Below are 18,132 nucleotides of genomic sequence, written 5' to 3'. Positions count from 1 at the left end.
ATTATTTTTACATTGTTTACATTATTTTAAGAGCACACAAAAAAAGAAAGAATATAGTTGAAAACATTAAAATCTCAAATGAAGAAGTCATTAGAAATGAGTGGGCTATGTTCGATGAAGTCATTACCACAACATCCTGCAAGATACAAAAAGCAGACTAGCAGTAATTGCAGTCTTGCAGGAAAAATCAATAAGCGTTTCTCATGCCTTTCTGATCAAGATTGTTGCATGATATTAACAACCTGTGAAACAGTAGGATGTCCATTTAAACTTACATGGAAGGATGTAATGTTTATCAACACAGCCTTATTCTCTGTATTTGCAAACCCCTTTAATCTCCCTCTATGATAGTCTCTGTGGTGGAATCCTGGAGGAAGAACATTACTGTCATGCTCATATGAACTGTATGCTGAAAAGGAAAGAGAATGAAGTCATAATGCATTAAAGCAGTCAAAAGTAAAAAGAAAATATTAAATTTAAGGTTTAAGTGGTATGTGTAACACAGTGGAATTTAATTCTTCTTTCCTTCCATTGTGTAGATGAAGAATTAACCCTCTAGCTTCACTGAAGCAACACCACATGAATCTCTGCAGTGTGAGAATCAAGTCAGCAACTCCTTGTGCATTATGGCAAATAACTAAAAATAAATAAATAAAAAAAAATAATTTAGAATAGCACTTTTACTGCATTGTGGCCTTTCAGAACTGTCTTTCAGCTCCCAAAACATTAATGCCCCAGGGTATAGGAATGATACTTGCCATCTCTTTACCTGGAGAATTAGCTACTTTTTTAATGGGAAACTGAGTTGATTTCCTTTTTCTATCTCTTCATATCTTGCATGACAATATAGAATATTGTTTACTTGCAGTTCAGCTGATCTCAATTACTAAGTGAGTATATTGCAAAAATACATTTAGGTATAGGGTGTTTTGACAAATGTAGTTTCAAGTCCCCAAATCTCTGTTTCAACTCAGCACACATGAAAAAGCTTGAATCATATACTTAAGCTTGTAACTTCTGCATAAGCCACATAAAACTGGAATTAACTTTAAGAAAATTACTTAACTTTTCTTGTCAGTCAGAACTTTTTCCTTCACTGAGCCTTCCCCTTTGCCTCCATGCTTACATCAACTGTCTGGAAAGGATCAGACAAGTATTTCACTATGCTACAATTGGGAAAACTTTAGTCCACAGGTCAATTTGAAGAGCACAGTAATATGAAGAAATAAGTGGAATTGCTAACTGCAATAATTAATAGAAATTACAGTATGGCAGTAGAACTTACTAGGGATTATTTAAGTTTCAGGGTAATGAAAACACGGTAAAATGCTATGAATAAATGAGTTAATGGCTTGTTGTGTCATGTTTACCTCAGATTAGTTCTGAGGCAAAAAACAGTTTTTAGCACTCTGGTTAAACTCTAAAAAATGAGAAATTATGTCTCATAAGTACTTATATTTCAAATATTAAAATAAATTCACAACGAAGATTCTAACATATCCAGTGAAAATAGCTCCCTAAAGAAAGTATGGTCCAATTTAGTCAAAGTTAAACATATGCTTAATTTAGCTAATTTGCTTAAATATTTCACTAGATATCAGATGTTTTCTAAAACAAGTCCTAAGGAAAGAAAATTAGGTTTGTTAATGCTACTCTCATCTGATTATCTCTCAGTAGATTTTACTTCAGTAATTAAGTTCAACCACAGTATTCGTATCTGAACTTAAGAAAAAGTGAATCTGGACACCTTATTGTGGATAACCTGCAGTGAAACATAACCTTGTCTTTTTAACCCACTGCATGAAGCTATCGCAAGAACAAATTAAAACAGTGGCTAAATTCTACATGCTGTCTACAGTGTGCTACTAACTTGCTTAGCCATAAATGCCTCCAAAATCTCAATTTCTTCATATAAAATATTCAGCAGCACTAAATTAAACAGTCCTCTTCCTTATTGTTGCATTAAATTACATATGTACCATAAAATAGGCCTGCTCTGGATGGGATTCCTAATTTAATTATGGGATTGTCATTCAACTCTATCTCTGGAAATAGATATCTACCAACATTTATGAGCGTGATTTTAATACCTGCTAAGTATCTGCACCTCCTACTGATTTAATTAGTAATTGTGGGTGCCCACCATGTCTACACGTTCAAATGATAAGAACCTGAACGGATTAGAAACATTTGCCTCACAGCTCACAAATTGCAATTTGTTATTATACCACTCAGAGATCTCCAAACCCAGCAATTTGTGAAAGCAACACACCATTATGGCCATCAGCTATCTGAATCCTCACACGTAGCCTGGCTACTATGACACACTTATCAAACAAGTCATTATGCCAACTACAGTGCATTTGTAAAGGTGCAGATTTTCAGGCCAGAAGAGATTATTCTAATAAAATAATTTGACCACTTATGTAATACAGAGGATACATTTATCCAGAAATTTCTGCATCAGATTCAAATCTTTGTTTAAGCTCAAGACTACACTTCTGGAAAGAAGTCTAGTAGAACTTGATTGTTAAAAATACCATCTTTTGGCATGCCCTCTCTAAATGCATTCTGACCTATCTTCATGTCTACGTCAATATTTATAAGTCAGTCATTGCATTGTCTCTGCTTTCCTATTACATATTGCTTCATTTACTTACAGGCATCATTTAATTATTCCATATATAATGCACAACCCAGTGCTGATGGCACTCAAGGATACACCCATTTTATTACCTACTCTACATTTTCAAGTCAGTTTTCCTTTGTAATTCAGTGCTGCTGCATTTGCAAAACCCAATAATCTTCCCTTTCAGCTTTCCACAAATTTGTTTGTATGTTTCAGGTAGATAAGCAGTCATCACTAATAAACAACATCTTCACTTATAGTAAATATTTCCTGCCAATTCTGTAAGCCAATCAATTCACTCTACAGAAGTGATAGATACTAAATTCTCCATGTAATCAAACTTACATAATAAATGCACTTGCTTTAAGCTTGTGTGTCCTTTTTTTGGCATAGCATAGGTGACTGGATTAGCTTTACCTGTAAAAACCAGCTAAATTAAGTGTGGCAATAAGAAAAATGTTTATACTTCAATGCATTTGTTGACAAGGCAATCTCTTGTCTGATTTATGCTAGACATCATTCTCTGTGCCACAAGGAGAAAAACAGATAATAAAATTTCTTCCTCAAAGCCAAAATCATACAGATAAGGAATCAGTAAAAATTCAGTGACAATATACCTAAGGATGAAGTTACATACTTTCAGTAAATACACGGGAAGTCTAGCAGTTAGGTTATGGCTCAAAATCTAAAAAGATGTTTATGCTGTGCATAGGTGTGCATTGTGTGTTGGAAACAGCACTTGTCTCCCTAAATCCTGTATGTGCATTTTTCACATCTCTCTACTAATCATTAAAATTAGCTACTGGCTGCACTGCACTAAGGCTATCAGCTAAGTTTACAAACTTGTTTGCCACATTTTTCTACATCCTGTATCAGGGTGTAAACTTAGGTGTAGACTTAGGAACTCTTTCCAGCTCCTGAATTTTTGGGCTTGACATGGATATCTCTTATCTCCATGCTGGGGGCAAAACTCTGGGACACATTCTTGCTTTTTATCTCAGCAAACTTCTGATTTGCATAGACATAAAACCTAAATGTATGGTTTGGTGAACATGCCCCTCCACCAACCAAAAAAAATTTATGCACTCTGGTTGTCTCCCAGAGTCAATGAAATTAAGAGAACTGTTAGCAGCCATATAATCCCTATTGATTCAACTGTTCATAGGTCAGGTCAGAACAGACCTCAGGAGGTCTCTAGTTCAACCTCCTGCTCAGAGCAGAGTGAGCTGCAAGGCCAAACAGGGCTTTAGTCAATTTGGTCTTCAAAATCAAAGAGCAAGAAGGTTGCATATGCTCCTTGGGCATGTTGTCATGAAACTTTCTTCTTGTATTTGATAATACTCCTGTTGCTTCAGCTAACGCCTGTTGTGTCTTGTTGTCCCACACTCCACTGTGCAGGGCCTGGCTCCATTTGGTGCTGGAGGGCTGCTGTTTTCTCCCCATGAAGCAAGCCCATCTTCCTCAGCCTCTCCTGACATATATGCAGATACCAACCAACATGGTGATCTGGTGTCTTCTCTATTGGAAGGCCTCAGGTGGGCAGACATCCCATACCCAAGAAATAACCCAGTGAGTGCTGAGTACAAGGAGGTAATCACTTCCCTGATTTACAAGCCATACCACAGAATGGTATGGGATCTGGGATACCATTGACCATCTTCCTGCCAGGGGATTCTGCTATCCTATGTTCAATTCAATATCTGCCAGGATCTCTAGGGGCTCTTCTGCAGAGCTGTCCCCTGTCCCTGTCTGTATCTTCGCAAGGGAATCTTCCTTGCGAAAGAGGTGGAGGGATTTGCATTTATCCTTGAATTTCAGAAGGCTTCTCTGAGCCCATTCCTCCAGCAGTCCAAAGCCCCTCTGGATGGCAGCCATGCCCTTGGATGTATTCAAAGCTCCCCTCAATCTAATGTCATCTTCAAACCTGACAGGATTACATTCCATCCAATTCATCACTCTCATCAGGTGATTTAATAGGTGTGTAAAAGAATGAGACTGAGAGAGAACATGTCCATCTTTCTGATTCCTTCTGTTCAGTTGTCACAAGCATTGATACAGATTCATGATAGAAAATAGCTGTATTGACAGCTGGAAGTACAATGTTGGCATATGCAAAAGGAGAATACCCTTTTCCCATTTTTTCTGCCTTTCAGAGACTTATCACAGCTGGTAAGAAGTTTGACATTACTTTGAGAAAATAAAAGAATGATCAAGTTGTTCAGCATGACTTCTTTGAATCTAATATCCACACAATCAAGATTACTTGTTGCTTCACACATCACTACCTTTGCATATATATTCAGCTGACTGAACCATATACTTTTACTGTTTTCCTTAATTCAAGCATCATGCCTTTACTAGACTTTGCTCTGTGCTAAACGAGTAGTTTTCCTTTCCAAAATTAGGCAGCTGATGTCTAGGGTGGTACCATTGTTTTCTCTTGACTTGGGTATTCTGTTAATGGATTTAAAGAATAAATTGCTGATTCTGTGTGTGTGACCAGAAAAATAAATACAAATCTCATTGTTTTTATTAGTTCCAAAGTAATTTACATATGCATCCAAAATTTGGGAGCGTTCATGATAATCAGTATAAATTCACTTAGGACAGGTTGTTGCAAATCAATATTTTAGATAGGTCTGATCATAAACTCCTATGAGTTGACCCGCATACAGTTAGTAGCATCACCTGTGCACATTAAGTCAATCTTGACTGAATCCACAGGGTTGACAATGTTACCACAGCCTTTAAAACTATGTACAGAATCTTGCACATCTCTTTAAAATTTATTGTAGCTGTTGTGACAGTCACTATTGGGACATGTTCCACGTGCTTTTGGGTCTGATGATACCTCTGTTGAAACATTTATCTGGAAATTGTTCACAAGAAAATTTAGGACATTTTGAGTCTGATAGCTGAAAAAAATATATTTTACATACTTGATCAATTTCTATGGTCCAAAAGAAACAGGAAAAAAAAGTAAGTTCACCATCAGCCTCTTCATTCTGCAAAACATTTCAGTACTTCCTGCACGAGTTGTCCTGCCGAAGTGTGGAACATGCTAAGTGCTAAGGGTTTGATATAGTAATGAGAACTGAGAAAAAAAAGACAGTTTGAAAATATCCCAATGAAGGAAACAAAACTCTCTTGTTAGTATGCAAGGCCATAAAAAGGGGGTGAATCTAAATCATCTTCCTATATCAGCAAAGGACAAAGATTTTTAGAAGCTATGAAATGTGTGGTGCAAGGAAGACCAAGCTCAGAGCACTTCACAGATTCAGTGTTCACCTCATGCTGACAAAGACATATATTGGAGTAAGGGCTGCCAAGGTGGTGACAGCATTACAACCTGTTGCTATCATTCTATGCCTGTAACAACTTCATGAAACATACTTGATCAGTATTCAGACTACCTGGCACACATCTTTTGCCTGATCCTTTCAAAAATCTCTAACAATTTATATATCAATACGTTTCTCAAAATGAGACACAAGTGTCACCTAAATACCGTGTTGCATTGTCACACACAGGGTAATTGCATGTCTTTCCCAAAACTGCATGTAAAATAAAAAGTGCCTTAGTCAACACTTTCTTGCAGCTGAACATTAGTATAAGCAATTTGTATTACAGGAGCAGGTGGAGGTTAAATCAAGTAGGTGCTGCATTGTGCTGGAACCCATAAAGCAGAGTAAAACACAGCTCTTGCTCTAAAGAGTTTACTGTCTAAAAGACAATATGTAACTAGTACAGGTGACCAATAGGTGATAGAATGAAGAAAGTAAACACAGGTATTCAGTATAGATGAAAAACTTGAATTTTCTGTATTTTTTTTCTTATAGTTTCTTTAATCATGGTTTTATGATTTAAAAGTGGCTTAAACTGAGGGTAAAAAAAAGCCCCAAACAACCAAAACAAACAAAAAACCCAGCAACAACAGATAATAGATTTCTTTCTTTCTTTTTTCTTTCTTTTTTTCCCATAATTAATCCTTAGTAAGAAAAGTATTTTTAGACAATTAGTCTTTATCATACCAAGTTAGAAATCAAAAGGGGCATGTATTTGCTGTGTCTTATCACAGTAAGACACTGGAACAGGTAACCCAGGGAAGCTGTGGATGCCTCATCCCTGGAAGTGTTCAAGATCAGGTTGGATGGGGCTTTGAGCAACCTGGCCTACTGGGAGGTGTCCCTGCCCATGCATGGGAGTTGGTACTAGATGATCTTTAAGGCCTCTTCCAACCCAAAACGTTCTGTGATTCTGTGATTCTGTGATCTCTAAAAGTGGAAGAATTGGCAATTTTAACATTGCTATATCTACATATTAGAATGACTCATATGACACTTAACAAAATGCAATTAGAATTTCTTTGCAGATTTTTTAAAAAATCTGCAAGTCAATTAAGCAATAAGATATGGATTAATCTAAATTATACAGCAAATAGAATGTTCATTGGTCATAATGACTTCAATAATGAGTGAACTATAATTCGAGGTCCATGTAGAGCAAAGGTTGGAATACTACACAGTTCATATTCTAGAATACTGCTGTCATATTAGGAGTCTTGTCTTCTTTTCCTCCAAATCTTCCCAATACAGCAGATAATTCAAAAGATGACTTGATTACACTTGAATTATCAGTACTAATTTAAACAAAAAGTCTTTTTAGAAAACTTTTCCATTTAATTTCATTTTAAAGCTAGAATTGCTAATACTTTTTAAACTGGATCACAAACACTCTTACTTATTCTGTATGTAGCATACTGTCTTGGCTTGATGGAAAGACATGCAGGGAGATTAAATGGTGGAAGGTAGAATCACTTATATGTTCATTTCTTCTGCATTGTTAAACTTTATTCAAGTTCTTGGATAGAACATGGATTGGATCTCTTTAAGTCAATTCTCCCATTCTTGCACCTAATTTAAATGGTCAATGACTGCAGGCTTAAATGCTGGTTAACCCTCAATGTTAGTACATATATTTTTTAAAAATAAAGTTACCAAGTTCACTTTGTAAGAAGGGGTGTTAACTAGAAATCTGCCTATCCAAACTGTTGTTTCATGTGCTGTAGATGTTACATTTGTAGTGTAGAAGGTCATTACTAAAATTGGAAAGTGAGCCGAATGTCCCACTGTTTTATCTTTACTGTTAAGCAGGTTTTACTGGATAGAAACTTCAGAGACAGAGGACATTAATAGGTACAGCTGTATCTATGTAAAACATGATTACAGTATACCAATATGAAGAATATTAGCTTTGAAAGTTTTGAATACATTGATTATAAAAAGGATAAATATATCCTATTTCCATTTTAATCACATTGTCATTTCACAACTTGCCATGAACAAGGGCAGCATGTTCGCAAACCTGCTTTCAGAGAAAAACATAGCAGACATTAAATCTTCGTAACTTCTAGTTCTCTTCGTCAGCAATTGAGTGACCCATTCGTTATTTAAGCCAGTAGAACTGAATTATATTGGCACAAATATACCAGCAAGAACACCAAAGACTGCTTTATCTCCTTCCCTGCTACCTGTAACTAAACAAATAAACACTGTAGAAAGCTTATGGGATTTCTGAATGGTACTCATCCTATATAGTTTTCTATGCCTGTGACAGAGATTATTAAATGTAAGTCATTAGCTCTCATACTCAAACAAGTGAAAAGGGACTGGCATTTTGCAGATATTCTTAGATGTCTGCTTCTGATGAATCTGCTTGTGATGTCTGAATGCAGGCTGAGATGCAACTCACATGCTATAGCTCTTTTTCACCCTGCTTGGGTGCAAAAGACAATGAAAAATTTTGCAAGTAAATTAAATCTAGTATTATTCACTAAACATAAAGGAGAATAGGAGTTCCCAGTCACATACTTAGGAATAATAAACACTATTGCAGCAATGGGAATATCCTCACACTGTGTCAGTGAACCTCACAGCTTCAAGATGCTGAAAAATCTTTCAGCATTTCTGATACAAAATTTGTTTTCTGTTGCCCATATAGTTTTTGTTCTTCAACCATTATCTGGGTGACTAAAACATGTCTGAGCAAAACTGAAAAACTAGAAGACAAGCTAACAAGAATAATTTTTTTTAAAAATCAGATTTATTTCTCTAAGTATAGCCTTGTGACAGTAAAATTCCTCTTAGTGTAGGAACTGGACATTATATAAAGATTAACACTAACTTAATTGAAGCTTGACTGTGCTGGATCAGATATGACCTTCACCTATAACAGGTCTTAAATATGTTTGATTTTAAGTAAGAAAATATTATTCTCGACTTTAAGGACACAATTTACATCCTTAAACAAGTTCACAAATGCTTTGTAGATTTGGGTCCAAGCGTTCAGAGCACAGAATATAAAGGATAAAACCAGCGAAAACTTTGTTACTTTTCCATAAACTTAACCTCTGCTCTATCAGCTGCTTAGGTCATGGAATGATCAATAACTATTTAAAGTTTTACCCAGTTTAATCATTACTTAGAAACAAGTTGCAGATTAAGTGAAATGCTGGCCTGAGGTATGTGCCTGCACTTTTCACACAGCTAGAGATAAACCTTTAACAGTGACATTTAAATTAGAGGACCTAAGTTGAGAATAAACAGTTCTGCAAGTGGAAAGCTTTTTCTAACACTTCCTACCCCTCCTCATGTACAACAACAGTAAAGCTTATCTTATAAGCTTATCATATAGCTTATTTTTTCTGCTTAGGAGACCTTTACACAACTATTAACAGGTTCGTCTAATGTAAATGGCCAAGTTAAATTTTCTTTTAAAACTTCTTTACAGCAAATTCCATTCAAAAGCTTTCCATTATCATTGTGATGTCAGAAGTTCTATTTTATTTTCTTCTCATGTTCACCCTTAAGAATAAAATTTCCTATTAACATCTCATGTATAAAGAATTTTTTAATTCTATCCCACTTAGGACTTTTTACTATTCAGAATTGTGATTTCCTGGCTTTTGCTGTCTTTCTTGCTTATGATTTTCTTAAATTCTTTGGAAGACAGAAAATAACGTCAATTAAAATCTATATTGTGAATATCTGTATGATGTGATATTACAGTCTTCTACAGAATTTCCAACAAGCAGGACTCAGAAATCTTAGAAAAATTTCTCATGGACAAAATTATGTTAGTTGATGACATGACATGAACCTGTTCTAAAGAGAATGATTTATTCACAGCAATCTTTGATTTCTGATTTAGTGCCAGTCTTCAGGATGTTGTAGCTGGGCTTCCTTTGCATTTATTTTCAATTTGCCTGATAAGAAAGGAAATGTATCAAGTAAAACTGAGAAGACCAAAGAAAAAACTATACCTCAGTCTCAGGATCTTCTATGATAGTTTACACATTTATTATTTGGTCTGCCCTGCATTCTTCAAGTACAGTGATCTAAATGCTAAAATGGATGAGACACTAACTAATGGAATCAAGTGCTTTGTGATTCCTAGGATTTGGCCACTATTAAAATAAATAGCAAATAGTCTCAACTATAAATCTCTTTAGGGATGATCTTCCCTCATCAGTACAGCCTGAAGTGAACAATTGTTTGAAAAAAATGGACAGATCAGCTTTGAAGGAGTTGGGATGAGCCCTAGTAGATTCAGAGAGAGATGTGAAAATAAAAATTGACACTGCCAGGGACACTGCAATTATTTTATTCATGGAACATCTGGGACTGTATGTCTAGTGCAGCAGCAAGAACAAGAAATGTTAATTGAGTGATCAGTCACGGCTTCCTCTGAGTCATGCTAAACAAAGACATTGTGGGATAGTAGCAAAGGCTTCTGCAGGTCAGTTGAGAACTTTGAGGCAGGCTTATTTTCTTCCTTTTCAAAGATTATCTAAGCTTGGAGGTGATTTTAATGTCTTAATCTAAATAGACGGACCAAAGTAAAGAATTTTAAAGAAATGAAACAGTGAAACTCGGTGAAGAATGCTCCCAGAATTTGTTTTCTTCCATTTTCTTATATGGCTTTTACTACAGCTCAAGATAATAGTTGTCCCTATTTTTTTTTTTTTTTTTAATTGTAACTGTGGATAAATCTAGAAAATATACAGGCATTGGGTAAGCAGTCAGTATTGTTGAAAATTCTCTCATTATACCCATGGAGTTTTTCATGGTGTTTTCAATAGGAAGAGGTATTGAATGACTTTTAATACTCTTTCCTCTATGATTTACACAATGCAGATAGTTTCATCCTGAAATAATTTTTTAACTTTGTGGTGTTTGACATTTTCTGATTTTAGCGGAAAACTCAACTCTCTTTCCTGTTTAAAAGAAAAATGCTGAAGTAACTTTTCTCTGATCTTGTTAACAGTTGCTATACAGCATAAGTACACTATCTCTTCTTAAAAGCAGAGTGATTACAGTTTGTATCACCCAGCAGGTAAGAGTTCAGATTCAAATATGAAGTCTGTTTGATCTGAAGTAGACTGAACCAGAAGTTCCTGTCTCAAATGAATTTTAACTAACAGTGTCTAAAAGTTCTGACACAAAGTTTTATAAACTCTTGTTATGGGCACAAAAATTTCAGCGAAAAAAAAGTGATTATAAGATTTTCCTGAATAATTTTTATTGAGCATGGAAAAAATTGAGTAGGACAATTTTACAAGCCAGAATATCCTGTAATTTTTAGACCACTAATAGAAGCTGCTCCCTTTGCAAAGCAAGATTTTCATTTTTCTCAAGCAAAGGGTCAAGCAAACATGGGTTTTGAACTTTGCTTTCCAAAATAAGATTTCTACACATCTTTTTACAAATACTGACAAGAATTCAGATAAAATCATGGGTTAGAAATCTTAAATTTGATTCTTAGATCTGATCTTATAATGGCAGCTAGCAGCATAAAATGTTCAAGTGGACTCATATTTAAGTCTCAGTTTCTCAGTTTGTAAAACTGAGATAATAATATCAGCCTTCCTTGTAGAGTGTGTTGAGATTACTGCATGAACACATTAGTTTGCTGCTGGTTTCATTTTAGTTTGTGGGTTTTTTTTAACACCCTATATTTCTGCCAGTTTTATCAACCCTTATATATTATTTGGAGGTGTCCTACACTTCAACTGTTTTAATGCAAACTGTGTTAGCCTGCCTTGCCTAGTTCAAAGGATCATACATTTCCTCCACAAAATACCAGATACTTGAAACTGAAGAAAACAAAAGGAAAAACTGACATGAATAAACTCCTTCTGCCCAGCAATCTAGCTAAAGCTTTTTGCTTAAACTTTGCATTCTATTTATTTATTTAGTGTTGTCCAGGAGGAACCCCCAGGCACAAAAGCATAAGTAAAGCCCACTCAAGAAGCACAGATTTCTCATGTTTTCTTCCACTGGTTCATTTGCCATCATGTCACATACTCATCCAGATGGTTATAGACATTCTGCCATGATTTCCTTCTCCTTAGAGGCCTTGATAACTGACACCGTAAAGAATGCTCTAAAACCCACAAGATTACAATGCCTGCACTTACACCCAAGGGACTAAAGATACTGTTTTGATATCTCTGTCTCCATAAGCAAGTATAGCAAATGGCAGCTTAAAATTCTATGTGTTAATGGTGCCTTAGAAATATAATAGAAATGCATCTTGAAGTACCTTCTGCCTTCAGTATACACACACACGACATTCACTGTCATTAATATATCTATATGTCTATATGTCTAATATGTCTATTATATAGACTATGTGTACAGCATTGCAATTGTCCTTATCCAAATATTTCTAGGCCACAGTGTATGAAGTGCCATAGTCTGGGACTATGGTAGTTTGCATTTGGCTTCTCTGTCATGGAACTTAAGTGTGTTTGGTGACACTACAACCGTTTATTTCATGCCTAATCACTTTGATACAAGAGAACAGTTGTAGTTTCATTTTAACACAGTAGTATAGATATAATCTCAGAATCTCTCACATTTCTGTAGGAATTTACTTAAGTGTCATAAAGAGTGTGGTTTTTGCAAGACTAGAGCCAAAACTGCTCAAATATTTGTAAAAATTATACTTAACAAATAGTCCAGTTAGTGCTTGTTGTTACTCTACAAATACATTGATTAATTAATATTATTTAAGTAGGTTCATTTGCATATGAATGAAACTATTTTAAATTCAATACAGAAAATTAGACTTCACTGAATAATATATCTAGTGCAAAAAATGTCCATCCAGCCCACATGACAACCATTTCACATGTTTCAGGACTTCATCCAGGGGCCAATACTGCTATGAACTGGAAAATGTCCCTTCACAGGTAATCAGCTGAGTTCCCTTATCAGACTTAATTTGCTTTTTGTAGCAATTTGTCTGTCTTACAGTTGTAATAAGGTGATGGCTTACATTTATTAGGCAGAAAGTTTAAGAACAAGTTATCAGGAATTAGTTGAACTTAGTCTGAGGTCAACAGCTTTCTGTTACTTTTCCCAGAGTTTATATTTGTTCATCTCTTGACATAGTTCGACCAAGTGTATCACAGCTTTAATGCCCACCACTGTGCAATGTAATAAAGTGATATTTGACATAAAAATTGTATAATGTTTTTTGTGTCCAGCATAGATTATCCAAAAAGAAAAAAAAAATTAAAAAAAATTTAAAAAATAAACTGTACGGTTTGATCTGTGTTAGCAAAAATTAATAGATATGATCATTTACAATCCTAGTACTAAACACAAAACAGTAACAGCTCATATTTTTTATTATTATTGACTACTTATGTTACAATTCAACCAAGATGCTTATCAGAATAAGAATCATACTTTATAAGCCATAATATAAATGCTTCTTCAAGAACTTGCTGGTTGGTTCAACCTAAGACTGCTTCATCTTTTCATAGAATCTGGTGCTCTGAATGATATTTTTTAATTGTTTCAATGGCTTCCTATGAATATTTGCCTGAAATCTAGAGAATATTGGATGGAAGGGAATAATGTGTTTCATAGGACTTCTCAGTGAATTGGAATCTTAGGTTATTTCTATGGTTATTTTCCCTTCATGTAAGTATATAATTATTTTTTTTTTATAGCAGAATTTATCTTTATCTACTGTAAATCAATGTGTTTTATCAGCTTTTCTTAAATATGGGTATGCTATGTTTTTCTTCCTAGGGATGAAATAGTCCATTAATGTCTGGATTTGGATTCAAGTTACCTAAACAAATTAAGATTGTGGTTTCTAGCAAAGTATTTGGAATATCCCTGACCAGTACACATTGTGTTACCAACTGGCATACATTTCCTCAAGAAGTCCATGATTTTGGTAGATGCTCAAATCATCCTGTTCTTGCCTTTACAGATTCTACTCATCTTGCATGTTATCTTTCTCAAGCCACTCTTTGGTATTAATAGTATTTCTATGGCTTTTATAGTATTTCTCTTCATGGTACAACCCACAGTCTAAGGCTCCCCAGAGCTCTCATTCACAGTCTACATCTTGGAAGGAAAAATCTGTCCTATATAGATACTGAACACAGGTCTCACTGTCATAGAGTTGTAGAATCCTAGAATGTATTGGGTTGGAAGGAACCTCTAAAGGTCATCTAGTCCAACCTTCCTACAATCAGCAGAGACATCCCCAACTAGATCAGCTTGCTCAGAGCCTCATGAAGTCTGACCTTGAATGTCTCCAGGGATACGAGACCTCCACCATCTCTCTAGGCAATCTGCTCCAGTGATCCACCACCCTCATTATACTCAGCTGAGAATATTGGTGTCTCAAATATGATAAAACTTGCAATAAAACCAGATTACCCGTAAACTGGAGCTATTCAGTTAGAAAAATGTTTAAAAAAGAATAGGTAGGGGCATAATTTTAAAGCATTTTCATTGCAGTGAAAAAGGAAATAAAAAGTATTTCCACACTTGTAATGGTTTAGAGTTTTATTTCCATAATACAATCATAATTTCATCTCCTGGCTCAAGATGCAGTGGGCCAGACTTTTCAGTGGTGCAAATTGATGTAGCTACTGTAAAGATATATTTTGTTCAATTAGGCTGCAAGAAATGGCTGAGGAAAAACAATCAATTAGGCAAAAGAAGTAAAAATAAACCAATCTTTTAATGACATTTGTTCATTTACTTATATTTAATCTCTGCAAGTGTAGATTAAAAGACAGGCAACAACAACGAAGTTTGACATATGGCATTTATAACCATATACTGAGTATATTTCACAATCTGTTGAGTACATTTAAAAATATTTGGAAGCCATCCAAGCTCTTATAAAAATTGATATATCTCTCATTGGCATTTTGAAGATGTCAGACATTTTTATATAGGGTAATAGAAAGTAATCTGCCAAGGGAAATAGTTAGTGCACTGTTGTGTGTCAGAACAAATATGATTAACATTGTGCCAGATGTGTGTCCTTATGAACTCCCATGAGGTACTGGAGAAATAGACTTTGTAGTCAATTATTGAAATTGGAAGTACTCTGTATCTCAGACTTGTATGCACCAACAGTAACTTTCACATAAGACTACCAGAAAAACTGCTTGTGCATTCTTGTGTGAATAGCATTAATAAGCAGATATATACACATTATTATCCATGCTTTTTTCTTGTTTGTTGAATGCCATTTTTTCCAAGAGAAATTAACATGCTCTAGTGCTTCTACATAATAAACAGACATTTACCTAAAAGTCAAAGACAGCAGAAAAAAATAATAATTGCTGACACAGATATTTATCCCTTTGTGTTTATGAAAGATCTAGGAGGGACGTAATGAACCTCAAAAGTAGTGCAGGGAAAAAAGGGGTATGGAGTTGTAAAAAGAAGTATTTTCTACTGATACATTTTAATTTTGTCTCTCCATCTTGGGTTATTCCACACAGCTCTTGCCTATTTTCAAGTAGAGAGTGATAGGATCAATATATTTTTATATTTTCGCTGTTATTCTTCTCTAAAATATCAACTGCAGAGATTTTGTCTGATGACTAATTACTTTTAATATGAATTAGTGAGATTCAGATTGATTCATAATTTGTGCAAGAGAAAGTGTTTTAGTAATGTCAACTGAATTTTGAAGAAATGTCTAGTTTCAGAATCCTTTCTCTGAGGACTTTTTTTCTTTTAGATAAACATGAAAACTATCCACCTATCCATAAGCATGAAGGTGATAAGGGCTATGTCGCAGGCTAATGGTTCATTCAGGATACTTCTAAACAGTACAATATGAGCAGACAGGAGCCTGTCTGCTTATGACAGTTCCAAGATAGCAGGATATAAGCCATGTGATGGCATTACAGCAGTGTCAAGTTTGAACAAGTACGTGCTGCTGGGAAGAAAGACTAGTAGTTCAAATGCCTTGACATGATGACTGAAGTTTCTCTGGTTTTAGTAATTTCAGAATTGGCAGAGGAAAGAGCTCACTTTTTCTTCGATAGTCTGTGTCTCTGAAATAACTTTATATGAGATAAAGATGTGTCTACATGAGCTATTTTCATTTCAGAATCTAGAGGATTTGCAAAAATCCCCTTAAATATAAAGTCTGAACAACCTCATATTGAACTATATTAAAGAAGCAACACACATTGTCTGCTGATTAGCATACTATCCATCCATCACTTCAGTGCCTAAGATTTGACAGGACATGCTGGTAGTATCTACCATGACTTCCCAACCAAGTGTTTGTTTGTCTGACACCTGGACATCACACCTGTTCTAACACATGCAGGAAAGGCTTGTCTCTCATGTAGCTACAATCCAAATATGTACATATATGCTGAAGCAGTTATGAAATTAACCTGGTTTTGGGTTTCGGTACATTTTGTTTGATTTGGTTTGGTGGTGGTTGTTTTTTATTTTGTTTTGTTTTCCTTATCTTGCAAAAAAACTATGCTTTATAAAGATGTGGATTTGAACCCAAAAGATGGCAGACTAACCAAGATCAAATAGCCACATGGCACAGCTTCATACTATGAACTTTGATAAGGGTGAGTTATAAGTATGTTTAAAGGAACAAAAACAACTCCTGCCATTCCTTTTTGCTGCCCACCTCCTCTGCCTCCCATCTCTCTTGATAATCTCTCTTTTGTCTGATCTGAGTGCCAAGTTTCAATTGCACCCAAACACTGTGAAGGCAAAGACATTGTGCCATCTGGGTTTGCTGGTTTGTTGAGAAAGAAACATTGATCTGTGTGCTATGTCAGTGCAGCACAGATTTTCATTCTAATTACCCAGGCAACCTCATGTGCATACTGAACAAAACAGGTGACAGCAGAGATATCTGCATAACTTCACATAAGATGGATAACCTTACTTTGGGCCATTGGGTTGCTAAATAGTCAGTTGAGATTAACTATTTTGATCTATGTCGGATGAAAGAATAGGACTTCTTGATCTGACTTGTTCAGAATACAATAAATAGAAAGTAACCATTAAACTCTGTGTAAATATCTTATACTAGGAGAGAAGTGTTAAAAATAAGCAGAGAACATAACAATGTATTTTTGTAGAAGGTTAAAAGTGCAGGTAAATCCAATTTTGAAAGAAAAGCAAGTTAAAGAAAGGTAAAACAAATGTTCAGTGGCATCTTTGATTTTTATTTATTTACTTATTTTCTTTTATTCCTATAAGAGCTTCAATACTTTTGAGAGCAATGTAAAGTGAAATGTTCTATGTACTTGAGAAATAATTCAACAGACGTAGCAGCTTTTTAAACTTCTCCATCTTCCTTTATCCATATGTTTCATTTATCACATGAAAGACCATCTGTTAGAAAAACACTGTTTAATTTTCCAGCTGGTCCCTCTCTGGAGGCATTTAGGTCCTAGTCTCTATGAATGCTGTGGTTCTTTTTGACCCTCTGTACATGAGTTCCTCTCTATTAAAAAAACAATGTGAAAAACTTGAAATCGGGGTAAAGATCTTTCAGGCAGCCACCAAAATGGTATTGGAAGTATTATCAGATACATCAGTTTAGACCATACTCTCTTACCACTGAATAGAAGGATGCCCATAGGGGTCTGTAGTAGCACAAAACACATCTTTCCAGAGCTAAGCTGACGTATGACCCTCTGGAGCTTTTAAAAATGGACAATGGGCATAATCTAAAACCTCTGATGTAAAGTGATTAAAAACTTCAGTCATTACAGGAAATAATATGTAAATTAAGCTTACATCTGGAAAATTATTTTTAAACTCCTTATCATCCTCATTTCCTTTTGTTCTTGTTTTTGGTATGGCGGTGACCCTTTTTAGCACTAGATAGGTTTAATTTTTCTATCTGTTTGTCAGTGTCAGTGAAGTACAATTTGAACAATATAATTGGTATGGATTTGCACAGACAGTGAAACCAGTTTTTAAAATAATGAACTTGCATGTAAGGAATGAGGAGCAGATTTGAAAGGAACTTGAGAATCCAAGGATATAACACGGAAAAATAAAATCTATCCAAATTCTGTTTTCAAAGAAGAAAAATACTCTTTAATTTACTTTTCAGAGGCTTTTGCAGTAAGTCTCCTTATTTACTATGATTTAAGTCTTAAAAATCTGAAGGCTTAAGAA

The 18,132-nt window shown here is 35.1% G+C and overlaps 1 protein-coding gene across 1 annotated transcript in view; it reads right to left on the bottom strand.

Annotated features, from left to right (window-relative positions):
• The window catches only part of PIM3 (Pim-3 proto-oncogene, serine/threonine kinase), a 156,364-nt gene extending 153,778 nt beyond the window's left edge, over positions 1-2,586 (bottom strand). The window contains exons 1-2 of the mRNA XM_009999454.1: positions 2,541-2,586; positions 276-409 (exon numbers count right to left, since the gene is read on the bottom strand). Coding sequence (XP_009997756.1) covers positions 276-409; positions 2,541-2,586 — 180 coding nt within the window. The remainder of the gene's footprint in view (positions 1-275; positions 410-2,540) is intronic.
• Positions 2,587-18,132: the final 15,546 nt, after the last annotated feature.

This window comes from Chaetura pelagica, unplaced genomic scaffold (genome assembly GCF_000747805.2).
Source record: "Chaetura pelagica isolate M959 unplaced genomic scaffold, ChaPel_1.0 scaffold15, whole genome shotgun sequence".
Taxonomy (NCBI): domain Eukaryota; kingdom Metazoa; phylum Chordata; class Aves; order Apodiformes; family Apodidae; genus Chaetura; species Chaetura pelagica.
Note: the sequence above shows the minus strand (reverse complement) of the source record. Positions and strands in the feature narration are given on the sequence as shown.